At 41.9% G+C, this 27,810-nt stretch overlaps 1 protein-coding gene across 12 annotated transcripts in view; it reads right to left on the bottom strand.

The window, feature by feature from the left end:
* Positions 1-557: 557 nt before the first annotated feature.
* ZDHHC3 (zinc finger DHHC-type containing 3) overlaps positions 558-27,810 on the bottom strand; it is a 41,210-nt gene continuing 13,957 nt past the window's right edge. For 3 of the 12 annotated variants that reach the window (XM_026085815.1, XM_026085813.1, XM_026085814.1), the window contains exons 2-7: positions 26,582-26,911; positions 23,622-23,746; positions 20,273-20,369; positions 18,253-18,334; positions 16,478-16,608; positions 6,882-7,256 (exon numbers count right to left, since the gene is read on the bottom strand). In XM_026085815.1, the coding sequence (XP_025941600.1) occupies positions 7,014-7,256; positions 16,478-16,608; positions 18,253-18,334; positions 20,273-20,369; positions 23,622-23,746; positions 26,582-26,887 (984 nt within the window). In that variant the 5' untranslated portion in view covers positions 26,888-26,911 and the 3' untranslated portion in view covers positions 6,882-7,013. Of the gene's footprint in view, positions 5,691-6,881; positions 7,257-11,962; positions 13,676-14,664; positions 14,829-16,477; positions 16,609-18,252; positions 18,335-20,272; positions 20,370-23,621; positions 23,747-26,581; positions 26,912-27,810 lie in introns of those variants that run through there. The other 9 variants (XR_003256661.1, XR_003256660.1, XR_003256662.1 and 6 more) reach the window with 9 other exon arrangements.

Here is a 27,810-nt window from a genome sequence, read left to right as displayed (position 1 = left end):
GATTATCTGTGATCCTCCCTGCCGTGGGGTAAACAGCGGATACAAAGGGTGATTTGAGGTCTGATGCCCATGCTGGTGAGGGGTGAGACAACGCCCAGGGCGAGGCGGAGGTCCCACCACTCGACATTGCTCTACCCAAAACGACACCTGGGGCGAAGCGGGAGTCTTGCAGCCTGGTGTTGTTGATAGGGGCAAAAGAAAAAAAAGGCCAKCAGCCATTGACACCCTCTGCTGAGCTCGACAAGGACCAAACATCCCACAGTGTTTGACTCGGCCCCACCTCGCCAAGAGTATAAATTCAGTGCATAAACGATCCTCCATTTCGAGGACGAGAACACCAACCTACGGACGGGTCGATGGGCCTGGACCTCTCTCCTCCCCAAAACAGGGACGCCTTTTTGGTAAGGTTTGCGCCTCCGACAACGTCGGACGTTAGCCCGGGAAAAATACCATTGTTGAAAGCGCTTAATTATCAGTTTGAGCTCAGAAAAAGTAGAATTTGTTGCAGTAAGYGCATTTATCACCGGCAATCCTGAACCTGTTGATCTGTCGCTTTAATAAATTGTCTATTTTGATCAACTTTGCGAACCTGACTCAGTGAAAGTCCTTTTGAGGAGGGCTCTGGCAGGTAAAGCTGATTACCAAATTATTGTTCAGCTTTGTGAACCTGACTCAGTGAAAGCGCTTTTGAGGAGGGCTCTGGCAGGCAAAGTTGATTACCCCTTTCCCTCCCTTCACGCGACAGTAACAGGGGGGAATTTTTAGAAGAAGTAACATCTCCAACACCATTACCAGTGCTTTCCTGGAAAGCACTGGTTAACATTAAAAACTATAAATCATTTCCATCTTCCCCCTCCCACCCTGATGGTTGCAAGATGACACATATGAATATGACTACGGTGCATTTCTGGAGGGCTTCTGGCAATAGCTACATGGGGCGTGAGCATGAGGCACCAGGCACATGGAAGAAACACCAGCTGTGCACAGCTGGGTCGCCCACAGCTCTACCCCACCGCCCTGCAGCGCCACGCTCACATCTCCGCCGACCATCGGCCGAACACAGCTCAATGCTACAGGATCACCATAATGGCCACGAGCAGTCAAATGCCAGGGCTTACATTTTTCTCCCTCTCCACCATCTGGTAATTGGGTATCCTGGCATTGCCCCAAGAAAAGAGCAGTTTGAGCCACACAGTAATATATGTTTTACTGTGACTTTTTTTTTTTTTTTTTTAAGCAAGTGCCTGGCTTGGTGACAGCAGGGCTGTGTTTGGAGGTGTGAGTTCACTCAGCCCCTGCTCTGGGTGCCCTGGCGCGGTCCCCTCCAGTGGCTGCTGGCTGCCACCGGCAGCATGAGAGCAGTGCCAGCTCTGCTAATCCCTTCCCAGCCTTGTAACAACATGAAATATTTTTTGCATTAAGATCTAATCTTCCCATTGGGCATCTTCACTCTCTGCTTTGAGATTTCCTAATTTAACTGGGTAAATCAGTCAGCTTTCAAACAGCGAGCAGGAACTGCATGCAGCCAGAAGCTACGAAATGGGGGGTAGGAGCCCAAACCTCTCCAGTTTATGACCAATGTCAGTGGCAGCCTGCAAGAGTTTCTTCAGTGCAGTCACTGCCTGGTATCTACTGCAGCTACAGTGACCAACGCTGCAGTTTTCCCTGACTTAAGGCAGTTCAAACCACTTTCCGACATGCCGGGCAGCACACTAGGGGCCACCAATTGGCAGATGAGTCCCTGCTGTTCAGGGCGGCTGCGGCTCCTAAACCATCCTGTCAGCGATGGGGAGAGCAAATATCTCCGAGAGGTAGGGCAAGCTCTAATATGAGGAAAAACCCTTTGATGCCTTTATTCACATCCATTACTTGCAAGGCCATGGAAGTTTATGGAGAAAAAACAAAAACCAAAAAACACACTACTGCGCTCCTGTTCCCAGGTCACACGAGCCAAGAGGGGGCCTGGACCAGGATGTGACTTCCTCCCCTTATGCCGTGAGTTAGTTGGGCATATTACTGCCAACCTGGTCCCAAATAACTTGGATTTCTGCAGCTCCTGTCCCTCTCAGTTGACCACAAGTCTGCAAAGTATCAACCTGACATCCAACAAAATGATTCAGGAGGTCCTGCCTCACCATCACCAAGGGTTGCTCAACACGGGCGCCGTGGAAGGAACCACTGCAGGAATGACTTTCCTTCAGCATCTCCATTTTTTCCAGGCCTCCACCATACATTTATTAACAAGAGTCACTGAGCCACATGGGAGGAGACAGGATCACATCCTGAAATGCCAGTTAGGATAGCCAAAAACAAACAAAAAAMCAAAAAAGTTTGATGGATGGTTACATCCAGCTCAGATTGCCCACATCCACCATGCAGTCTCCCATCCAAGTCTAGCATGGATATTTCCAACAGAGAAATGGGCCACCTATCCATGCAATGTCATGCCTCTTTTCAAATATCACCTGTAATCGCAAGGCCGGACTCCATCCATGAAGTGTCACACAACACTGCCCAGTTCCCACTGGGGAGAAGGGACCACACAACGACCTCCAACAGCCCTCCTCTGCCCAGCCCTTGCTCCGGTTCATCCCACAGAAACGCACAGACTAGCATGCAAAAGTGAAATTCGTCCAGTGTAGAGGAGGGAAGAAAAAAACAAAAAAACACAAAGAAACCCACCACAAACAACAAAAAAGCTATTTTTACCACTCCTTTGCATTTCTAAGATTTGGGGAACACCAAGAGGAGGCAGCCATTTGGTCACAAAACATGGTCATGCTCCTTCCCACTGCTTGGCCCCTGCAGCCACTGCAGCTAAGACACCCTGGCGCCCCTCGGTCACCACAAGGCCACCTCCTCCCATGGCATGGAGACCCTAGAACCAGGGACACACTTCCTCCATGCAGAGTGGGCACATGGGCTGCGTGTGTAGTGACTGCTAGGAATGGAGGAGCACGCAGTTCTTAGTGGACAGAAGTATTAATTCTTTAATAAGTACAGTAGCAACTGGAGGCATAAAATGAGTTACAAGTAGCAAAATATATATATTTGTAAGAGATGTAAATTCTTTACTTGCATAGAAAAGCTGCTTTAGAAGACACTGGATATAAAGCACAGAAGTACTTTCCACATCTGTCACACCCCATCATCATCACTCCATCATCAAAAACTCATACTGAAGCAGTGAGCTGATCTCAAGCAGATTTCAGCGGATCGTGTGTCCAGAAAGCCTTACAGTTCCTCCATYTGAAGCACACCGTGGTGGGGCAGAGCGTTATCCTGGGGTGTCCCGCGTTTATAAAACACCATGGGCACAGCGAGGCATTCACCAGGAGTCTCGTCCCTTACAAGTCAGACGTGACACATGCCCATCACCAGGCACCGAGCTTTCCGGTGATCCACAGCTCTGTTGACAACAAGAAAATTCATAGCAGCAATCAAGTAATCTGGTCCGAAGACTAAGGCACGATTTAACAAGGGGCAACAAGCACATGGATGGAAGGAGAGAAAAGTGGTGGGTTTGGTTTCGGTTTCACACAAATCATGTTTGGTCTCAAGCTACCAGCTAGTAATTACAGGAAGAGGTTTATGCTCGACCTAGGAATAAAACAGGTTTTTGCATCTTATAAAGATTGCTGCAATTTTTGACTTTTCACCACGCTACACTGAGACAAAGCAGAGCAGGAGATATCCTGAGGGCCATTGGGGCTTTGCAGGGAGAGGACGAAGGGGTGGGAAGGGGGCAACCGACAGTCGAGAGACACCCCAGAACAGCCAATTTGCTGGACCAGAGAAGTCACTGAGCTGGGTGACCAGGGTGACCCAGCTGGGACTTGGGGGACACCAGAGTAGGGAGCTGGACTTGGTTCCCCACGGCTCTGTGTAGGATACAGGGACACAGCCCTTGTTTCTCCTTTTGACTGTAATTTCTCCATGGAGTGGAGAACCCATTTCTTCATAGAAATTTAAATCCAACCTACAGGTTCAGGTGAAAAAAAAAAAATCTCTTTGCTCTCAAGAAGTCAACTTGCTTCCTGACAGAAGCTTTTTGAAGCAGGTTTCTGAGCAACCCCAGATAAACCAGTCACTTTTCCCCTCTTTTGTCACTGCAAAGAAAAATAATCAGAGGCAATTTTCCAATTCCAGCATTTTTTTCCTGCTCTTGGGCTATCAGCCAGGTCAGAAAACAGGGGAGTGCTCTGTGGGAAGAGGAGGAGGGAAGACGGCTCTTCTCGCTTTCCTTCTCCTCTGCACACCACTTTTCACCTAAAAGAAAGAAAAAAGCCTAGGAAGGCCGGTACATGAGGAGCAACACAAGAGGTGGAAAACACAAGTGAAGGACATGAGTCCCCACAATGAGGTAAACCAGGTCTGAGAGCGGAGGAGGAAACGTGCCGCCTCCATCCACATGTACCCAAAGCAGCCTAAGTGGTGTTCACGTCCCAAGAAGCGCCGTCAAATACAGCGCAGTCTCACCCGAGCCAGCGTTCAGCACGCTCACGGCAACGCAARCTTTCCCTGTATTTTCCGGCCCTTCGGAAAGGACTTTCCGAAGCCCGCTCGACAGCCAGGCTGCTGTCAGAGCAGCTTATTCGAACGAGCGGACGCCTGCACGAAGCCTTGTCTCACAGAGCCAGCGCCGCCGCTGCTTCCCAGCAGTAAACAAGGGACACGTGACTGATGCCGGCTCCAGGCCCTGGCGGGGCAGTCCTAACCCCTCTGGGAAAAATAACAACAACAACAGGTCACTCTGACAGTCAGCACCACAGATACAACTATCAAATTACCCCAAAACGCTCTGTTTTCAAAGTCACCTGCCTTTCCCGCATTCATTTTCAACCAATAAGTAGTTTCCCCCCCAGGGCCCTGTAACACCATTCCCACTTGGCCGATACGGCAACAGAGGCAGGGAGGTTTGCTGGATGCGGAGGCTGAACCGCAGACCGAGAAAAGAAAACAYGAGTTAAAAGGGGAGTCTCAGTTTTCTCCTTATACGTCCCTACTTCTCCCTGTATGAAACCCCTTACAGGGCTGCTTTTGCCCCGATGTCCCTTTACAGGGAGGCCTGTCCCTGACGGGCAGGCGCAGGCTGGGTGCCGCGCGACAGCCTCTTCCCTTACATCTCACTGCTACGGAGCAAACAAATCCAAGCCCTCCTGTCCAAGTGACACAAGAGGACACCTCAGTTCCCCCGAAATACAGAGGGTTTTTTGTTTTTCGGGGTTTTTTTGAACTAAAACTTATGTATAAATACACAGCTCCTACAGATTTTTTTCATCTGTTTTTCATTTAAAAAGAGGCAACATACTGGGTGGGGGGAGCCTATGATTTGGAAACATCCCCCGTTTTCTAGCCAAGCTGTGCTCACACCAGTCACTGGACTCAGTTTATTAACAGTCCCTTCATAGGAAAAAGGTATTGCAGTGGCAGAGGACAAGCCCAGTCCCTTAGTGATATATCTGAATGTCACACCATTAATACATATTAAGATGCTGTTTTGGAAAAAAAAAAAAAAAAAGTACACAAATTCCATTTGGTATTGCTTCAATAAATTAAAAAACCCCCTAAATCTAGGTCTTTCCCAGTTCCATCCCTTCATCCCCCAAATCCTTTACCTTATTTCCTATAGGAAGCAATTATCTTTGTCCCATGTTACCAGGTGGGGGCCAGACAAAACCAGACACAGCCTGTGGTGGAAAACCAGCAACACGTGATTTCTAAGATCCTGAAAATTTTCCTGATAATTAAGATAAGGTGGAAGACAACATGAAAAAAAAAACTTTTTGAAGTACAGTTTCAGTCAAAACTACACTAACTAACATCTGGAACATGCAGAACATCTGTTACTTTTTGAATGCAACAGGTAGTGTCATCTTTTTACGATTTTGCAGCAATCGTTGCAATCTGCAGCAATCCCATCTTTCTCAGGCAGCAGATATGCTTTCCACATATTTGATTCTCCTAAGCAAGAAACTACTCCAAAGTGTTATGTCACCAGTAAAGACAGTCAACGCTCATCATGAGTTGTCTGCAAAATTAGCTTAAGAAAACCCTGAATAATGTCAAATGCTAGTAAGATAAGTCTGGCTAGCAAAAAAATAAATTAAAAAAAATCTAAATTAAGCCAAATAGAGAGACAGTCTGTACCTCCAAAGGCAGAGTGCTCAAATCTCCCCCTCTTCTTTGACTGCAGAAATAGCCCAGATGGCTGGCTTAGAGCAGCTGCCTACTTTTTGGGTTACAAAGTCAGGCCAGATGCCTCCCACGCCAACAGTTACTAGGTGCTAAGGAATCGCRGATGCTGCAGTCCAGCTCCCCCGCTTCCCTCCTGAGCAAGGAGCCGGCCATGCAGCACCATCACAGATGCCTCTCCGACCCCGTGGTCATGCGCCCACGGTCCCACCTGGCATCGCCACCAGCATGGCTYGGCCAAGCCCCAGGAGCACGGTGAGTTAAATTTACCCCTAGGAATATTTCTGAGCCCAAACAAGGGAATTGCACCCAGGCTAAGCTCGCCCCCATCTCTTCCCAGGTCTGAACTCCCTCCGCTCTCATAAGCCAGAGACAGCATCTATAGGAAGAGCTAAAAAAAGGAGGCATTTTTCAAAAAAACCTTAAGAGCTGGGCTAATCTGACCATTGCTCAGTGCTTACCGTTTAGCCCTCCGAAAGGTTACAAGAACAAAAGATAAATAGGGTCTTTATGACAGCACATTTCTGGCTGCTGGAACCAATCAGTCCAACAATTAGGAACTTTCCTTAAAGGCCAAGAAATAAAAGCTCAATAAAGCAATTGACAGGGGTAGGAAAAGGAGCTTATGAATCACATCGTCTATAAAGCTTTCTCTGGAGATTTGCATTGCTTCTGCTAGTGTTGTACCTGGCTTCTGGATAAATACTTCTGAATTTTTTTTGCACCAAAAGTCCATTTAAAAATCCCCTAGATCTTCAGCACAAAGAGTTATTAAAAAAACCTGAAAGCATCTCTTGACGTCTTGGAAGATGTTTTGCTTATTCATGTAATACTTGGACTGCAACGTCTTGAGCTAGAAATTGCTCAATTTCTTCTTGGGTCATAATTGCAGATGCAGGGGCTGCTGCTGCTACTTCAGCCGATGGTGGTTTTTTACAGTCCAGATTCGAAAAAGGACTGAACCAACCCAAGGAGAAAGCACCACCGAACGCCACTTTCATTCCTTCCCAGCCGCTGATCTTTTCCCAAGTTGGCTTCTGATTTTTAAGACGCTCAATACCCTGCAAAAAGAGAAGAGTTTGGGGTTGTTTCACATTTAGAGCAGGTGTTTGTGCAGCAACTGCTGTAGCACGTGCAAAGCTACGTCTCTACAGCTGGGCTGTCGTTCAAGTTCTAGTTAGTGATGAAGACAGACATCCTCTTTTACTGATCTTTCATCTCCAGATTTAATAACCACCCCTAAAACATGACAAAATTCATGGACAATCCAAATCTTAATGCAGTTATTTCAGTATGAATTCCTATTGATTTTTGTTTTAAAGAGATGGCTGCTAAAAAGCCATCCCCTTTGAAACTTGGCTCTCTTCTCCCAATGCTTTTTGAGTCTCTCCAACGATTAATAAGATGCAATGCCAACTTAAAATTTCACCTTATTTGCTCATTTTTACAGTAGTTCAGACACAAGCAAAATACTGCAATGTTTTCCAGTCATCACTGATTTACTGTAGCCATATGTAGTCTTGTCACTAGAAGTTGACATAAGAGCAAGTTTAGTTTGCACCAGTTAAGAGCAAATATTGAAGGAGAAAAATTCCATTTCCATCTCTTAAACACACATCAACACGCAAGCTTTATACCCATTGGGGTGTGAAGAAATCTATACAGACTGAAGTGGAGACCTCAAAGCGGGACCCATCATTTTCTCTAAGAGGCTTTGGTCAGTCAATATTCTAACATATTCTCTCTCTAAGAACATGCCCTTATTAAAACAAGCATTTTTATTTTATTTCAAATATCAGGTCCATTGAATTTTGGCAGTGATTTTTTCTGGTAGTCTCCTCCATGTAGAAATATGGGACTAAGAACATTTTTAAGGTTACTGCTACCTGAAACAGGGCACAATTTTTTATGCACATCTTTGGCATCATAGAGGAGAGGAGTGAGATCTATAGCTGAGTATTATACACTCATAATAATACAAGTGACACTGTAGAAACTCTGTTCTTAATAAAGCAGGGATACTGGATCAAAGTTTTGAGACACTTGAGAAAAGGAAAAACAAGCACGTTCAGTTAAAACCATTTAAAACAGCAGTTTTATAACAGCTGGATGAAAAACTACAGTTCTTGTTATGTTCTAATTCTGCAGATTTACTCTAATTACCCACAAATCATTTCAAAACTTTGCAGGGAAAAATGAACACGTGCAGTATCTCAGCAGCACTCCAACTGCACTCACAGTAGGCCTTATAAATAACACAACATTTTAATGTAAAAGCAATTTGGTTTTGCAATGATACTGAGTGAGCATAAGCAGGCCCAGGAGGGAAAAAAAAATCCCAAAAAACAAAACAAAAAATCACACCATAAACAGAGGAATTAAATGCAAAGCTTTTGTGAACTTCATTCATGCCACATTTCTCATGCTGACTCTGGAGAAATAATGCAATATCAAAACTCAAATCTTCAAGGGTGGCAATCTTGAGAAAAATTCAGCCCCTGAAGCACAAGTGTTCACCTTGCAATGTTAAGCACAGAGAGGGGTGCTTTTGTGCCGGTCCCAAGCTTGCAAGCGCATTGTTTTGACCACGTCAATACRTTGCAGGGAAAAACCCTTGCCACCTGCGGCCCTTCGGAGGAGGCATGTGGTGCTGTGCGTGGCAGTGCCCAGCACCTGCCCGTACCTCCCGGGCAAGCCTGGAGACAGGCAGCGCTCATGCACAGCGGAGCTGAACCTTTGCAGGCTGCTTTAGCTTGTTTTTCCCCTCTGCGGCAATGAAGAGCTCATTTCAGAGTCCTGCAGCCGGGCAGCTGCGAGCGGGAAGGCAGACGCTTTTGCAGCTTAAGGCACAGGAACAACTCAGGCTCTCGGCTGTTCTTTAACAAACGGGAAAATATCTTACACATTAGAACCAAACTGTCACCGTGGCTGTAGCATTTATTGTGTGAGTATCTAGAGAGAAGAAAAACAAGTAGTACAGGGCAGGAGGAGAAACACACCAAGCATTTAAACTCCTCCCAGGCAGCACAAGCTTGAAGCCTGCCCTCACTCCTGTGTGTAATCCAGTTCAATCGACGCTGCTAACTAAACTGGGAATAAGAATCTTTAACGTTTCTGAGTAGCAACCCTGCTCTTCCCTCCCAAAAATCAACATCGTTCACCCTGCTCTGAACACTAATCTGCTAATCGAGGAGATAAGCAAGGTCAATTTCAGGCTGTACTAATGCCAGATTAGAGCGTGGTTAGTCAGACTGGATGGGGCGTACTTTCTCTCTCCTGCTCTGACCTCACCGATCCCTTTAGTGCATGCATTCAAAGCAAGCAGAACTTTTAAAAAACTGTATCCTGTACTAATTTTGTCTACTTGCCCCATGGGCAGTAGGGTCTTAGGAGGATTATGGAAAAGGAGGAAAGGATAAAAAAAAAAGTTTCCAGGATATCTAAGTTTAATTAGTGCTGCAGAATTACAGATAAACAGAGCCTAGTGGGAAAAAAAATGGTAATCAGTAACATACTGTTTTACATGAAACATTACCTAAAAAATCTGGAGTTGACAAAATTGTACCCCAGACTTGCCCTTAAAAAGAAAATAATAATAATAAGGGAGAAGGAAGAAATGCAGAACTGCATGTAGCATTGCAGACATTACACTGCTGTTTAAAGAAACTTTTTTAATATTTACCAAGTACCTCCCCCCATTACTTTTGAAAGTGATAATGTTGTATTTCAAATCAAATCACGTTTCTCTTCCCCATAATGTAGCTATTTCACCTCAGGAAAAAAAAAAAAAGTCCTTCATTGTTCCAAACTACTTAATTTTTGAACAAATACTCAAGAGAAAAACCATACATGCAGAAATAAATACTGGACACTTCCATTTCAATCAGAGGTGAAACTCTGCAAATGCAGGGATGGTAGGATAAGGTTAACCTTTGCTTTCATAAGCTGTGATGCTTACGGATATACCAGAGTAGAGACACTTGCCCTGTCTCTTACACTCTTTCCCTCAGTACCTGCTCCTGTGCACTGTCAGAAAGAGGAGGCTGAGCTGGATGGACTGACCCAGCAGAGGTGATCTGCCGGGCAGCTCTCGCACATTACAAGAAATACATGAGGTTCTTTTAATACACTTCAAACCCAAAAGCAAAGAGCAAACAGAACAAGCAGGCATTGTAACAGTTTGTAAATTAAGGTTAAGACACAGGAAGTATTGATTACTATTTGAAATCATGGTTAAGGCAGACTTTGACAGGAGACCCTCCTGGCCCTATGAAACATAGGACATAGGGGTTCCTTGAATTCATTCCTGCTGAAGCACAGCTTAATTTTCCAGAAAAGAAAGGCATGATCATGATGTAAGAATTGCCACTTCAATGCAGAATCCATCACAACCTATGCCAAGTTGTTCCAATAGCAAAGAGTCAATTAATCCCCTTAACCCCAGTCTGAAGTCTGTCTAGCTTCAACTTCCAGACTTGCCTGCTGTAACGAATGGGCGAAGCTGTGCTTGCCACAAAGGCACTCTGCCTGTGATCGAGTTTGTCCTTCCGTTTCTCTTGGCCATGCTAAAACAGAACAGGCACCCRATACAAGGTAATCCTGTTCAAGAAAAGACTTTTCTTAAAGAAAATCAGTAAGCCTGCCTCTAACACATTAATGCTGACYCACATTTGGTCTCATTATTATTGCATCAAATTGCACCACCAGATTGGTTGGTGCAAGTAAAACGGAGGACCCCGGACAACCAAGACACACACAGGCAAATAAATGACAGACAGCAACAGGTATTTCTACATGCTGTGATGATATCATTTAAAACCAAAACAGTTTGGCTGAAAATATCAATATTACATAACACTGTTTAGCAACTTGAATTTGTTAAAAACAAGAAAAACTGAGTAACAATAAATTTTTTCTACAATGGTCTGAACACCAGAACAATGCAACCAATCTTCCTCCAAAACATATAGGCAATAAGCACAACTAAAATAAAGCAACACTGGAATATGCATCAGTGGAATTCATAATCAAAACCATTTTTAAAGCTATGAAATATATGGAGAGAACCATTTGTTTGTTTCTTGTCTAGGTGAGTAAAGCAAAAAAAAAAAAAAAAAAAAAAAGTGATGTGATTTGATTTTGTGTCATGACTGTTTTAGGACCAGATGCTCCACCAGTTCAAGCTACCACCTGCACATGCCCTGCCAGCTAAACTCATACTGTCCAAAGATCCAGCCCTTAACTGTTAAGCTGGTAGCATTATCTGAAGAAAACCATATCAGAGCTACATATTTATTTACAATAGCTTTCCACTATCAGCAGACCATAAAAACAAAAACTAAACTTTTTCTTAACTTTTCATTAAGAAAAATTGTGTATGCAAAATCCACATTTCCTTCACAGTATTTTCCCAGTGAAGCACAAGTGCAGATAATGTGAATCTTTAAGTACAGTCTTACAGCAGAGAGGCGACAACATACTCTGCAGATCTAATCCTGAGCAAGCAGGGGAATACAGGCTGTGGGGGACACAATCAGTTTACACAGCTGATGCAGTTACTGACAGCCACTTCCGAGCGGTGAAGTAACACTGCTGATTAACAGATCAGTACATTACTGATTAACTCATTTTTAAACCCAAAAGTTGAGCACTAAGTTAGTTAACCTTCATATGCTTCTGCCAGCTTGTGTATAAAAGCGGAAGTTCAGAGCACCATTACGGATTTTGCCAATGTTTAAAGTGAAGAAAGAAAATAAGAACAGCAAAGCATTTTTTGGAAAAGTTTTATTGCATTTGTTTTCCATATGGAAGCATTGACAGATTGAAAAGATGCAGCATTCACATTACTTCCAAAGTGAGACATCCATTAATTTCTCCTTCCCTGATTTCCCTCCCTTCCCCCATGGCTTTGAATAAGTCTAAACAGGTCATTTTCCAAAAATATGACTTTAYCTTAAACCAAGGAAAAAAAGATTCCGCAGGACTCGTGGACACAGTGGATTTATATTTCTTCTTTGTTTATGACCATTTGGTGAGCCCACGGGAGTCATGATGCAAAAATATAACAAAATTCCTGCCTGAACACAAGATGCCAGTTGTAGTCATGAATGGTTTAGCTTTACCAGTTTTTGGAATGCCTTCTGTCCCCCTGCTTTCAACAGCGCATCCTGTGTTATCCACACAGTTCATGACAGCATGCATGCTCCTTACCATCAATATTTCCCAATTTAGAATACATACACGTATATGTGTGTGCATTTATACACATAACACATGTATGCATAAATAAGAGAAAAGATTTACAAAGCTCTAAACCAGGGCAATGCTAAGAATACAGAGTCAATCACCCTGGTATACCTACACATCCCATCAATATTAGTTTTTATTTCATTCTGTCTGCCTCTGGGCATTCATATCAGTTTTTCACATTAATAATTTTTATCAGGCATTGCTCAAACAACTAATTTACCAAGACAAACACACACAAACAGATATCTCTGCTATCCTAAACACTTGAAAATTAGATTTTTTTCCTGCAAGTGTAAGGCATTTAAAATCCAGAAGGTCTTCTAAATCTGCCACAGTTACCATAGGAGGGCAACAATTTTCTGCACACAAGGGAGGGAACAGACAAAATAATGCCAGAAAGATGAAATCAGTTCTGTGGCTGGAAGGAAAGGGTGGAAGGAAAAAGGCCAGGGTAGGGTGGGGGGGGTGGGAAAAGTGGTGTTGGCAACATCTGTTTTAAATACTTTAACTGTACGTGATCACCAGGTCAATTGGCTCTCTTGCTGTGTCGCACTCTTGTCTTGCACCTTTTGGTAAGTGAAGTGTCTACTTCCCAGTTCAAGTTCATTTATGAAAGAGCAACGTGCTCCTTCAGGAAGTCCAAAGGTGTCTGTGTAGGACCTGGCACTCATTTGTCTTCCACAGAGCTCCTCACAGTCAGGAGACAGCATGAGAATCAACTCAAAAGAGGTGGGTCACAACAGAGAAAGAGGATCCCCTTCACATTAGTTACACCATACAGAAAGCAGATAGAAACAAAGGCCAGTAAAGTTAACGAGATTAAAAAAAAAAAAGAAAGAAAAAAAAGAAAAGAAAAGAAAGGAAAGCAAAAGAAGCAGCAGCAGTTTCAGCCAGAGATATAGAATTATCTAAAGTTGTGGAATACAGGGCTTTTTTTTCTCTGCAATTATCAGCCATTGAATAGACATAAAAAAAGTTTGTTCTGCTTTTTGTTTTAAACATTCATGGAAAATTTATAACAGTAGTGCTGTAATATATTACTATTTTAGTGGAAATGCTGGTCAAGAATTCCTCAGACCACATACTGGTACGGGTCTGCTTTTCCTTGGTCTGGTGTTGCGAATGGGCTAAGCCATGCTATAGAGAACGGATGGCCAAATACTGCTTTCATGTTCATCCATTTTGTTTTTTTAGCCCATCTTCTCTCTTCCTTTTTCAACTGTTCTATTCCCTGAAAACAGAAATATCACATTTTCAGTCAAATACTTAATTTTTGTAGTTCTGTATTCGGGGAAAAGTCTACTCTTCTCAGTTACCCCTTATCCAAAGAATGGAGTAAAAAAATAAAAATATATTTGTAAAGCCTCTCCTTTTTTTCCTCATTGTTTTATACTAAAAAAWAAATAAATAAATAAGGATAACAAATATTCCCTGGAAATAAAATTACTCTCATTTTGTTCGAGCCTGGAAATTTCATCAAATTTTTTAAGACCTGCCCTCCAATTGCCACAGATGTCAATTAAAAAAAAGCCCACCAACTAAAACCAAACACAAAGTATGTGTTTTAATGGCTGAAAGCATTATGTGCTAACCAGATGGAAAAGTTTTAGAGGAAACCATTATAAGCTTGCAGACAAAAAAAACCAAACCCAAGATAATCTCTATAATGCTCCCAGATTCACCAAGCAAGTTCAGGAAGTGCCCATGGTTCAGTGTGGCTGAGTACCTGGTGCCTCTTCATGTTTCATTACAATCACTGCCACAACATGCATGGGCTGACAGCAGGGAGAAAGGGTTAAATAATTATACTGATTTGAGAGAAATCATTGGCATTGTTTAGTAAAGGTTAGAGGGAGAACAAAAATAAGACATCAAGCAAATCAGCTGAAACATTCACTAGTCACTCAAACGAACAAACAAACTGTACTGTATCTAAAATCCATAAAGTTAATTGGGTCTTCCAGGAAAGCTACGCCTAGCTGCCGTAGAAGCAAAATTAACCAGTGCAGTCACTGGAGAGCATTACTCTTCAATAGGTAGCAGCAGCAGACAGGCAATTCTGTTCTTTAACTTAGGATCTTTTGAAAGGTAAGCTTCTCCTGACCTGCATCTCTCTTCTGTGCTACAGGTTAACACACTGTAATATATCCGTGTGTCTCAAATTCCTGATTCTCAGAGCTCTGCAGAAACAATACAGTCAACTGCAAGAGATGCACTGACCATTGGTAATGTCACCTTCAGAGGCTACAGCCAAATACTAGGGTTCTGGGTCTCTTCCAGCAGAAAGGGACCATCACTGTGGGATAGCGTACACAAAACGGTGAGGTGAGGTCTCCCAACGGTTGGAAGAGGGAGGTGAAAAACGGCAAGGCACAGCCCTGTCTCTAAAAGGTGAAGTAAAACAGAAAAAAGAGACCACAGCAGGAGGAATTTCATCTGGAAATATTCCTCCACTCAAAACACATTGCATCCCAAACACGGCTAGCCCAATGCTAGCAAAAAATAAACAATGAGAGATATCATAGACAACAAACACAGAAGTTTCCAAAGAGCAAAATCTCTACCTGTAAGTATTTAAAAAAAAACAAAAAGCAAAAAACTAAAACTAAACAAACAAAAACACCACACACACACACAGGGGGAGCCCAGATTTCATTTTAATTTTAGATTGTGACATAGGTGATAACCTCTGTGGGTACCCAGCATTTGGGGGGAGGGAGGGAGGGGAAATCAAGGGACTCATTTGGGTACCTGGTTGTAGGAAGCAGGTTCTAAATATTCTTGCCAAGCTCTCAAACACTGAGAAATTCAGATGATGATTTCATCTGAATCGTTAGCATTGATAGCAAATGATAGAGCATTGTTAATTTATGTGATAACAAATAAACTCAAGCTTGGCAGGATCCTGTTGTTCTGTATTACACTGTACTTCCTCCTGGCAATCTCCCCATCAGAAAAAATAGTTGAAGTCTTCCTCTGGACACAAAAGAGCTGCGCAGTGTGATCATCAACCTCTTGCAAAAGCCCAGCATAAAAACAAGTACTGTGAAAAAGTCTGAGGAGCAATGGGCTCTTACACTCCATGGTGCCAGTTCTAGCTCTCTTATGGCAACAAGTATACATATTCCAGCTTCAACCAGCCATGCACAAACACGTGAAGGGGAAGGAAAACTAATGGGGGAGGAAGGAAGCAAATAGAGTTGTCACTCTTAAGACAACTGCTTCTCTTCAACCTCTCCAATTAATTCCAGTCTCTTGGTGTGAGCTACCACAGATGTCTGAGCATGCTTGGTGAAGGTCAGTAGTATTCACAAGTGTGAAAACATCACCAGGAGTCACAGGCTCTATCTTTACAGAAGCGGGCAATTGCAGTGATATATGAGGGACTGCAACACTAAGTAACCTCTACTCTGCTGCTTTTCATTTGGGGATGACATGTGGGTTTGCAGCAGAGCGTACCCACCAAGTTACCATGCACCTAAATGTTATAAACCTCCCCCCACTCTATTTTTTTTCCACCTGGCAAGAGTTTTGAACTGTTTAACAAGTGGCTAAAGCTGGAAATTTCCTAGACTTAGGAAAAAATAAATTTAAAAAATCCCTTCTCCACACCTCACTGGACCCTCCTACTCAATTTGGCTGCCTAACATGTAAAGCTGCAAACAGTGATGCCAGGGCATCCACAGTAGAATTTAAAATGACACCAATGTAACAGCACTCCAGAAAAGGAAAAAGATTCTCCAATCCACAGGGGCAAATGCTCTACAGAGAGTAATCCCAGTTACCAATGCTACCTTATCAAAGGTACTGCCAACACCACATCCCAGCCTATAAATACATATGTGCACACTAGCTCTCCCAGTAAGAGAACTTCAGGGAGTACAATCAAACACTGTGCTAGCTCAGCTTGTTACATCCGATTTTTCCTCAGAGGGTACACACACACAACCTCCCTGCACAATGAGGTAGAGCCCTGCAACATTTCCCTGTTTCTACAAATGGCAAAAGAGACAGGGTAAAGGGGAGCACCCACCGTTTCATCAGTGCAGATGGAGTGTACTTGGGTCCCAAACATTACCGAGGTGAAGATGAGGAATAGGAGAGCCTCAAAACACAGGAGGATAAGAAGAATCACTGTAGTTGGCGGAGAAAAGGAGCTGCATTCTGTGAAGACAAAACAGTGGAGTTGGAAGGGGAAAGATCAGATAATGCAGCAGCTGCAAAACATCTGCTAATCTATAAGTTTTCCATACTCGAATTGTAAAAATAAATTAAAATGGTGACCATACTCAAAAAGGCATATGGGGAAGTTCTGACATTCTCAAAGATATGCAACAAAGAAATGATCACTCCTGCAAGTGCAAGTGCAATATTTTCCATAATGATAAAGTTCATCAGAAATCTCAAGCTGGTGGTCCGAATGCAAGGAAGATTGCTTCTGCATCAATATAAAAATAGAGCATGCTTTCTTTCATAACTCCTTTAAGTCATAAGCCAAAGAAGTGTAGATTAAGCCAAACTCTTGTTTTTTCTCATACTCTACCTATACTGCAACCTCATGGCAAAGTTTAGTTAGAGCTGAAAAAGTCTGAGAAGATAACTATAAAGGACAAACAGAAGAAAGCAAGAGGGAAAAAAATGTTATAGGGCAAAAAACACAGTGTTGAGTTGGTTCCTCCGAACATTTCCAGACTTCTCTGAAATCAATGAGTATCACTTTAAAAAAGTATTTTTCCCCCGGGAGAAGATGCTAACCTTTAACAGACATGCAATAATCAGGGGCCAACACCATCAATACAGAACCAAGGCAGAAGGAACAACACATCCATCTCTGTTCTGCCACCTGAATCTGGGGCAAGTGGGAAAGTGCTTCACCCACAGAAATCAGGCTCTGAGAAAAGGTACAGAGGAAACCTCTTCCTTTGATATATCCCTCCCGCAAGGCCTTGGCCACTGTAGTCAAAACCAGACTTGATCAGTGTCATTTGGCACCTGACAAATTTTTGCAGAATAACCTTATCAAGTTCAATTCATATGTGTAAATGCGCGCGTCCTCTGCAGCATGATTTACTAAAACTTGTCATTATGACAACTTAAATGACAAAATTAAATTCAATAAAAATTAAGCTAATGCTCTTCCAAAAAATCTGCAAGCAGCACACATACATCTGCACACACATTCTTCAGCAGCTAGCTATTTGACTCAACATTACCTAGATGGTTTCCTATGTATTATGTCATTAAAAAAATTTTTTTTCTTATGAAACAGCTTTGTGAAAACGTACTTGTCAGATTCTCCAGAGCCAGGGCTGGTAGTTTATTTTGTCCTTTTTTTTTCCTTCTTTTTTTAAATGGAGAGGAATTGTTTGTTCTTGTGAGGGTRGATTTTTGGATCTAAGCTAACATGTTTTCCTGGCAGTCTTGCAAGAATGATTCACGTTACCCTTTTAAAAAGGGCACACACATTCTTATCGTGCTTTGACATTCAGGAAATCAGTGCAATATTTGTGTAAACAGCAGATTACTGCACACATACTAACTAGGAGTCTTTACATCTCAGCTTCTACCTGGGCAGTCTCAGGCTTAAGTTGAAACAGGATTTCTCTCTTCAGAATAGAGACCCTAGCAGGTCAGACAGAATTATTAAGTTTCAGGATTGATCTTAAAAATAGAGATAGCACAGCAGAGTCCTGACAGCATCTCTCTGAAACCAGCATTACAAGGGGTTGCCTTACAAGCGAACCATGTTCTAAGGTCTGCTTCATAGGCTAATCTGATATTTGGAAGAGATACTTTGTTTGTACTCACTTGTCCAGTCTTCTTCAAAGCAATACAAGAAGTGAAATCCCACCATGATTAGAGCATGCAGGGAAATCAGTGCTATATACATCTGAAAAACAAAGAATGTAAAAAAATAGCTAGCAGGCAAAGCTTAAAATCAAAATGCTAAATCTTATAACCATTTTAAATAAAGCAATCAGAAAGCATTAGGATTTTATTTATTTATAATATACAATATTAAATTTAATATTAATTTAATATATATTATTATATATAAAAACATATAAACACCCCAAAATCAAGCACCTTGAAGCTGGAAAATGCCAAAACTACACATGCACATTCTGGCATTGCTAATAGCTCTCAGTGCCATTTTACAAAGGCACAGGAAAGGGACTGTTTTATCCAAAGCCAGCTGGACACAGAACCCAGTCTCCTGCGCCCCAGCACAGTCTTCCACATAGCCTACTACCTTCCTCTCTGCTGGGTAAAGCACAGCTTTCAGAGAACAACACTCTAACATCAAGGCATCATGTCAAAGCTTAGATCCTTGCTCTCAAGCATGAGCGCGCTGTACCTTCCCAAAGAAACAACAGCTAATTTGTTTTAATCACATTAAACACTATCTGTTTTCCAGAATAAGTGAGAAACATGATTTTTTTAATAAGTATTTCTTCTGAGGCAGACACTGGCATGGAAAATTTCTGTCAAGATTTAACAGTTTGTACTTAATCTATTTTTTTAATTATGTCTTAGCTTTGTAACAAAAGCTTTAAATTATGCTTAGTGCTACATGTACACTCTACAATTTACAGACAAAGAACTAACAGGAAGAGTCCCCTGAACCTACTGACTGCAACAAAAGAGCCAGTAGATGCTGGAAATGGGAGAGATTGTGTTACCAGAGATCCCTGGGGAAGCAGGAAAAGGTGATAGGAAACTAATTTGCCTTTCCTTGAAACTTTAGTGTGCAGCCATACTTTCACCTCCCCAGATTTTAGAAAGAGTAAACAAAAGCAAAACCAGCAACCTTTATTTTGCTTCTCTCTCAGCCAACTTAAGTGTTTAATGCAGCCCACTTCAAAATAGATGTTAGTTTTAACAGAAACAGAAATCCTTCTGATAGGATTCTGACAAGATACCCAGCTCACTCTTTACAGTGAAAGGACCCATGCTCAGGGGAAAAGAAATGGCATTCATTTTGTTCTGTAATACACATCCTAACAAGTCACACTGCAGAACGCAAGTTTAGGAGTAAGCCTTTCCATCCAACTGAAAATTTCCCCCTTTTTTACTTGGTAATGAGAACATTCTTCTTTGAACCTACAAATTTCCCAAAAGATTTATTAATAAAACAGAACATCACTGAAACTCAGCCTTGTAATGTTCACACTACTCCCACAAGATATTTGCAGTTGGCTTTCATGAAACAGATTTCAACTGTTCCATAAATACGTAGTATTAGAATTTGTGCTCCCATTTCTTACTCATTATGCCACAGATAAGGTATAAAAAGTCAAACACCTCCCTGATTTTTGAGTATGCAAATAATTTATTTTCAAGTAGAAGGTGGATAATCCTTGCCAAAAAGGATGGAGACTTCCTACTCCTTCTCATCAAAGCAGCAGCAACAGCTCTTACTTTATGGCCCCACACAGGCATTCATGCAACTACAACATTTAAGAACCCAAATATGGACCAGAACCCTACTGGACATGACACACCATAAAACAGAACAAAAATATGGCCCATTCCTCAAAGACCTCAATGAGATAATAAGCTACTTGCATTATGAAATAATATGCTAAACCAGTTGATAACACAAACCTCACAAAACCCTGGCAAATACTTCTTGTGAGGCCTTTTCCCTTTTGCAGTATCGTGTGTTCCCTAATTAGCAAAACAGAAGTCTCCAATACTTCCCTATGAAGTTTGACTGTAACAGGAAAGAAAAGAAAGCCAACCACCAGAGCCACTTCACAAACTGCACACGGCATCGCATTGCTGCCGACTGGACAACCGCAACCACCACTTGCACAATACTTACTGTAAACAGTACAAAGTACTTCTGGTTATTCTCTCCTACACAGTTATTGACCCATGGGCAGTGATGGTCCATTTTCCGAATACACCTCTTGCAAACACTGAAAGAATAGAGATCTTTATAGCACATTTCATTCCAGAAAAACAGCAAGAGTTCACATGCATTTTGGGAACACGGAGAAATAAAAGGAAAGAATCAGGGATGAAATTCGAACCTAAATAAATCCACTGGTCACTACATTAATATTTCTGGTTTGCTCACTTGACTATTTCTGTTCAAAATGAACCATATAACACCAAATCACTGTTGTAAAAAATTAATGCCAAGCAAAACACATTAGCATAATATTCTCATCAGTGGTTATGCCAAGATGTGGTTTGAACAATACATTCAAGCAGATGGAATATGTATGTTTTAGTCTAGGTTTAACCTACTCGCTCTGCGAAAATGTCCATAGATTAAAAAAATAAGAAGTCAAAGATATGAAAACCAATAATGAATAAATTTTACAGTTGATAGTAAATAAACCTTAATATGTTGTTAACACTAACCAGTAGCAGGTGCTCGCCAAAAAGAAAAATAAAGCATTAGAAAAGATTCTTGACATGAAGGTAAGGCACACACTAGCATAAACCAGCAGTGGGAGTCAGTCAGGAAGACAGTTCCACAATATACACTCAAGGTAAAATTAGATGTTAAAGCACTTCACAAAACCAAACTAATAAAATAAACATTCAGATCCCTGCCAGTGTGCAGACTATGGCTAGGAGTCAAACAATTAAAAGATTATTACTTTGTCTGAACATCACACTCTCAGTTAGTCAGTAACTGCTTCAACTCACATCATAAAAGAAGTCTTTTTCTCTGCTGCTTTCTCATATGATAGGGGAGGAAAGGCAGTCTCCTGACACCACATTGCACAAACAAGTACAAAAATCAAACATGAAAAAAACCCAAACCCAAAAACCAAACAAAAAACTCCAAAAGGAAATAGCCATTCCAGAACAATTTTGGCCGCACGGAAGCAGAAAGCACTGAGGGCTCTGCTAATTTTACTTGCATTTTTCTTCTTATAAAGAAAAATACTTTGACCTTAAGGGAAATAAACAACAACATCCAAACACTGAAGAGACATCAGGAACACTCTCAGACAAAAATATAAATGTGGTCCTGCCAGCACATATGAATAAATAATAGAAAACCTCTCTCAGAACAGCCTTGCATTCAATCTACATTGTGCGAGGAGATAATCCCCAAGGATACATGCCATGCCTGAAAAACAAAAGAGCTGGGATAGCCCTAATCCTAAATGAAAGGCTGGTCAGGCAGGCCCAGCTTCTCAGCACGCAGCCAAATCCAGAGCCACTTCTCCTTGGGTGGGCACAGGTACCTATTCCCTGCTAGCCCCAGGTCCAGTGGTCAGCAGGAAAAGCCTGGTCTCGTTGGAAGCAGCAGCTCGAAATGAGTTTGAAGCTACATGAGGGCTGAAATCAGCTGGCATAGTAAAAATAAGAAGTTATCTGCCTGATGATGCCATACTTCATTGGACAAGTATCAATTACTGGCATTAAAAAAAAAGGGCAGGAGGGACACTGTGCAAAGGAGGAGGACGCCTCCCTGTGGCCTAATTTACTTTGCACATTTTTCAGCATATGCACATACACTTCCCTTGGGCTTTCAAATAGGTAAGTACCAAAGTGATCCTTCAACTGCTCCTAGGTCTTAGTCCCCCCAGAGGGACAACCTGAAGCAGCCAAGCCAAAGACCACCTCCATGAAGGAGGCAGCTAAGGCAGAAAGGAGAGTTTTCATTCCATGCACATTTGGCAAAAGAAGTTAGAGGTAGATGGTAAAACTAGCTGGTGGAAAAGGAAACAGAAACTGAGAACGGTAGGCAGTAGGGATTGCCCATATAACACAACAACCCCCCCCCTCCAAACCACCCATCTTCCAAATCCTAGGAGTAGTAGTTTGCTGGGCATGGGGGACTTGCTTAATAGCATATGAATCAGAAAGCACTCTGCTCCCTCAGGCGCACAGCTAGCAGTACCTCCTGCTGCTGCATGTGCRCAATCTTGCTGTGCCAAAGACCAGCACAAAAAAAAATCCACACAGAAAATCAGCTGAAGATTCTCAACAGCATCAGCGCTCAGTGGGTCACTTTCCCAAATCTTAATGTCTATAAAATTATCTTGAAGCAAATAAAGAGGTTCATGGAGAGGAGGTTTTGAGTTTAGCCAAAGAGTCTTTTTCATTTACCTACACTGCGAGTCATCAGTAAGACAGCATTTTAGATGCAAAGTTTCATTCATAATTGAAGAAATGTCAGAGGGGATTTTACAGTAGCATTAATAAGCGATAGGCACGATCACATTGCTCCTGCTGACTAACCAATTCCTGGTTTTGACTAAAATAAACAAAAAAACCACCACTGGCAAGCTGAAGCTCTGAAGAGAAATTTGAAAAATGCAGACAGCAGAAGTTTGTTCAACTCAGTACCACGCATCCCCCTTCCCACATGTCCCCTGCATGAATCAGCAGTAATGACACAAGCTCTCTCAGTATGCATTGGTTTTTGAGTAGATAAGAAAGGGATACCAGTGCAAACTCTGTAACTACTTACTGGAAAGAAGATTCGCTTGTTTTAAAAGCAGAAGAGAATTTTAGGAAGTAGTTATTTTTTTTGCTCACTGTCTTTAGTACTAAAAAGCTCACTATCAGTAACTCTCTTCACGGAGGTTTATCCTACCAGAAAAAGAAAGGACATGACAGATCAGTAGGCATACTGATCTATCACAAGGCACAAACAAAATTACAGTACTTAATGAGAACATGGAAGTCAGAACTTTAAGAAAAAATATGTAGTTACTGGAACTTTAGTTTAGAATTTAAATATCATGTCTAAATAGAATCTACAATTAGACAAATGGGTCCTTGAGTAATGAGTAAAAACAAAACTAAAAAGGACACTTGCCTTTGAGAGAAATTACATTTTATGGATTTCTGTGCATTCTGGTATCTAATGTCTCCTTCCAGGTCATGGCTACATGACGGAATGTGCTAAGAAAATTTATGGAATGCCAATTAAAGGTCTGAAGTCAAGGCAGTACTAATTTGAAGTGTTTCTCATTTTGTGAGAAATGGCCCCAGACTGCACAAAAAAGGCCCAAGATTTTTTTTTCCCAGAGTACCTTAAATGTGTTTGACACTATCAGTAACAGAATTTGGATGCCAAACTAACTTTAACCACTGAAGTCTCAGACTCCAACAATACATTAGATCAAGGCACACTGGATAATTCCTGAGCTCCAGTGGCATGTGGTACAGGAGCAGTTCCTCAGAAAACACTTTACCTGCAGTGATGTGCTCTGTCCGGTTTGATGCTACAGCATTTTGGACACTTGTAAACCACCTGTCCTGGCTTTAGCTGTAAACTCTCAATAAACTCCTTTGTGGCATTACCTTTGGGTACAGCACCCTGCAGAGAAAAACAAACCAGAAGATTAGTCTGTGGACACAAACAGTGCTAAGAACAAGAGAGCTAACTCAAAACTATGAGAGTGAAGGGAGAAGATAGAGACAAAAACTTCCTGAAACTCTGCTGACATTAGGGCAAGAAGATTCAGGAAAGAAATTAAAATGAGGTCCTAATATATGGAATCAGGTACTAAAAGCTAATTTTGCATTTATCTACTTTTTTGTTTTGTTTTGTTTGCAATTAATCCTCACTTAAGGAATTAGTCTTTTGTAATCCTATAGTAAAATTACCTCACAATATTTAGGAATTCTTATCCTTCTCTTGACATCTATCAATGAATTTATCATCCCAGTGTTTCTTATCACACACTGGAGACCACAAATGTTTCATACCAGTAGAAGCAGCAACTTCTGAAGTACCATTGTGTACATTAAGAGTTGCTGATAAGCATCTCATGTATTTATAGCCATGCTTCCATCTGTGTTATTCCATTTGTTATTTAAATGAGCATTTAACATTCAAACAGCACACACTTTCTAAGGATTTTCCCCCTCCCAAAATAAGATTAGAAAAATATTCTTAATTATGCAATTTCCACTTTAAAACATGTATCTATTAGTGGGCAATATACTGTTGCTGCATGAGCATGAACTTTCAAAAGGTACCAAGTCTACACTTTCCAGCTTTTCTAGGGCCACAAATTAACTCACAAATAAAAAAATAATAAAAAAGCAGTCATGAAATGCACTGTATGAAGTCACTGCTGGTACACAGGCACAAATGCATCTCCATAGACGCAGGCTTTTACACCAAAATAAACAGGGATGTAACATTACAAACAGATTTCTGAAGGAACAGTCTCCTCTTGACAAATCTATACAACCTCAACAGCAATAAACAGGAACAGTACACATTAATAAAAGAAGTGCACATTAAACCAGTATTTCAAAACTCTTGAGCAGTCTTTGTTTTTTTCCATAAGAACTTCCTGATAGGCCCGACCAATTTAAAAATTAACCAAGACCRATTTCCACAAATGCTACAACTCATCTCTGATTGATGTTCTCTCTCTTCAGTACACAGGAAAGCTCAAGACCTTAAGGACGTATTTAGCAAGGACACACCAGAAGCTGATTCTGAAGAGCATGACACATGCTATCAGCTTCTGAAGGATTCAGGTTTTCATTTATCTGTAATAAGAATCCTATTTCTGTTTGCCTCGATAGTGCTTTCTTTTACATTCTGATCCTAGATGCATCCCTGGTTTTCCATGTCCCAGCATCCTTTTCATCCCAGACTCACGCTGCGTGCCCTACATTGCTGCATCCCACCTTGCCTCTTATCTTTACCTCCTCCATTTTGTTTAGCTGATTGCCTCATAAAAATATCTACAAAGAGTAAAACAAAATCCTACTGGCTCTCTCCATCCACGCACAAAACCCCCCACTACACACTTGGAACTAAACTATCTTTTTCCCCCCGATTACTCTGTTTTGTGATTGTATCTGTTTCTCCTACACTGTGCTTGCCCAGTCAGCTTTAGAATATAGCTTTTGTTCCAAAAGAATTATAGCTAACTCTGCAAAATAATTCTGGAGACCCAAAGGTCCCTAGGCATTAAAGCCACAAAACATACAATAATTAACAACAACAAAATTTATATCTCTTAGGATATAAACTACATAACAAACTGCTGCAAACCCATATACCTGAGTCCAATGATAGAAGTTTCAGTGCCTCAACTGCTGCTCATAGTTCTGCCAAGCAGCAGTGGCATGCAATGAATAAGTCTTTGCTTTAACATGTACAGCGAAACTACCCAAAATCAAGACACTTCTGCAGTACTGCGGCTTCTGGGAGAGCTGGAAGCTAAGCAATACAGACTACACTGAAGTTTTAATGGCCTGTAACGAGGCTCCAAGTAGGAAACGACATTTGGAAGGAATAATTAGAGTATCAGAGACTCACTGCCATTCCCAACAGCAACAAGCAGACTCAGAAGGAGGGGAGTAGGGAAGGCTAAGTTTGTTTCTTCTCCAGCTGACTAGGGGAGATGAGGCTTTAAATTGAATCCACCATCCAGAGGCTGATAAGCAAAACAAACCATCACAGGGCATTCAGAATGAGCAGCATGGTATGAAAACATATCTTCACTAGCTGAAAGATGAGAAAGCAACAGACCAGATCTCTCATGAAAATGTTCTATGGACACACAAAGCTGGGGGTGAGGGAGCCTTACARTCCTTAAGCTTCCTGCCTGCCTGGGAACTTTCCTCTCTCTGATTCAGGAGTCTGGTAGCTTATTGCAGACCTAGAAACACAACCTCACTTTGGTAAAGGGATTTAATGAAAGAGCATGCGCACATAATATTTGTTTTAACATGGCCCAATAAACTCAATGAAATCACCAGTATGAGAGATGCAACACAGCTTTTCAAAACAACAAACTTCTATCCCATTCTGCTGACGCAGTATTTGCCAAGGCAGACAACCCAAACCAGTTTTTCTAGCCTTCCTATTTGTCAAGACATGACAAGCCCCGAACACAGATCTGCCATTGGTGAGCAGAGAGTGTCACAGAGAAACACGCTCTTTCTCAGTGTGCAAAGAGGAGCTGTTCACACAACGGGAATCTAAAGCTTGGTCCCTGACTTTACATATGACTTGAGTGGGATGACAAATTAGCATACCACATCAGCAGCCTCACTCGGCAGGCTGACACACAAAAGTTATTTCAATCTGCCACTCACTCAACAAATGAGTTACCCAACATCTAGCAGACAAGAAAAACACCGCCCATTTCTTGCTGAGACATACAGAGAGAGATATACTTACTGGATCTGTCAGCATAGCACGAAAATGCGAAGCCAAAGCGAGGAAAGCCAAGGTGTTGAACAGTGTGCCATTGATCACACTATAAACATAATCTCTTGATGGAACTAACATGACAAGAAGGACTACAAAGTCGGCATAGAACACCAGCATCCAGGTAACGACAGCACACGCAATACCACAGCCATCTCGAATAAACCACATCGTTCCCAGGGAACTGCGGCTAGGAGGTGGAACACACTTGTCTGGCTGGAGGTATTCAGGTTTCCTTTCAATATCTCTGGAGCGGTGGACTGGAGTAATCATCATAGGCTATAATGTCCATACTTGCATCTGAAAAAGGAGCAGAAATAGTGTTTCACTGCTTTGCAAGAAATGCAGAGCTCCTTTCACATAATGGTATGGGAATCATGTGGAAAATTCCAAATTGCAGAAAGAGTCGAAGAAGCAAAAAAGATAAATAAACCAATCAAGAAATAATGGATTTGGAAACCAGACTCTCATGCTTATCAGAACAATTCTTACTCAGAAGAATCTCAAAGTACTTTTAAGACTTACTTAATTACACATTAAATCCATGAGTTAGTCACTTCCACCCCTGTGGAGGAAAGGCAACAAGCGTTTAAGGAAGAGCACCGTGATTAGATAGGTGCCAACAGCCACAGCAGGGACTGAAGCAAGAACTGGACACTGGCATGTGGGAGAGGACTAAAGACCTGACACAGCTGTCAAGATCCCTGTTCTCTGGATCAGACCTCAGGAAGGGAAGGGTCTCTCCTACAGACACTGGAAGTTTAGCAAGTGGGAGAGGTTTCCTTTTGCTTTATCCATGGACTCGCAGCTTTGGAGCAGAACTGCAAAACCAAACCACTGAGGAATTACAGTGACAGGAACTACTGAAGAGACGGTCTGCACAGAGATCTTTACAGGAATTTCTAGTCTTGTCTGGAGCACACCTGTCCTAAATGACAACTGTCTATCCGGAGGGTAAGGTCCATCTCTGAGGCCATGCTGCTCCAGGTACGCACAATGCTTACTGCAGTTTCAGTTTTCCACCAAGCTTTAAGCAGTTGGGGAGTAGGGCGGAACAAAAACAGTGCCCATAAAACTTTGGCAAGGAATCAATCAACCTGTGCTGAGAACTTACACCACTCTGAATGTCAGAGCACACCCAGCATGTAACACTTTGAAAGCAGCTCTTTACACACCTGTGAACTTCTTCCAAGGACATT

The sequence above is a fragment of the Apteryx rowi genome, unplaced genomic scaffold, assembly GCF_003343035.1.
Source record: "Apteryx rowi isolate R43461 unplaced genomic scaffold, aptRow1 scaffold_678, whole genome shotgun sequence".
Classification (NCBI taxonomy): domain Eukaryota; kingdom Metazoa; phylum Chordata; class Aves; order Apterygiformes; family Apterygidae; genus Apteryx; species Apteryx rowi.
Note: the sequence above shows the minus strand (reverse complement) of the source record. Positions and strands in the feature narration are given on the sequence as shown.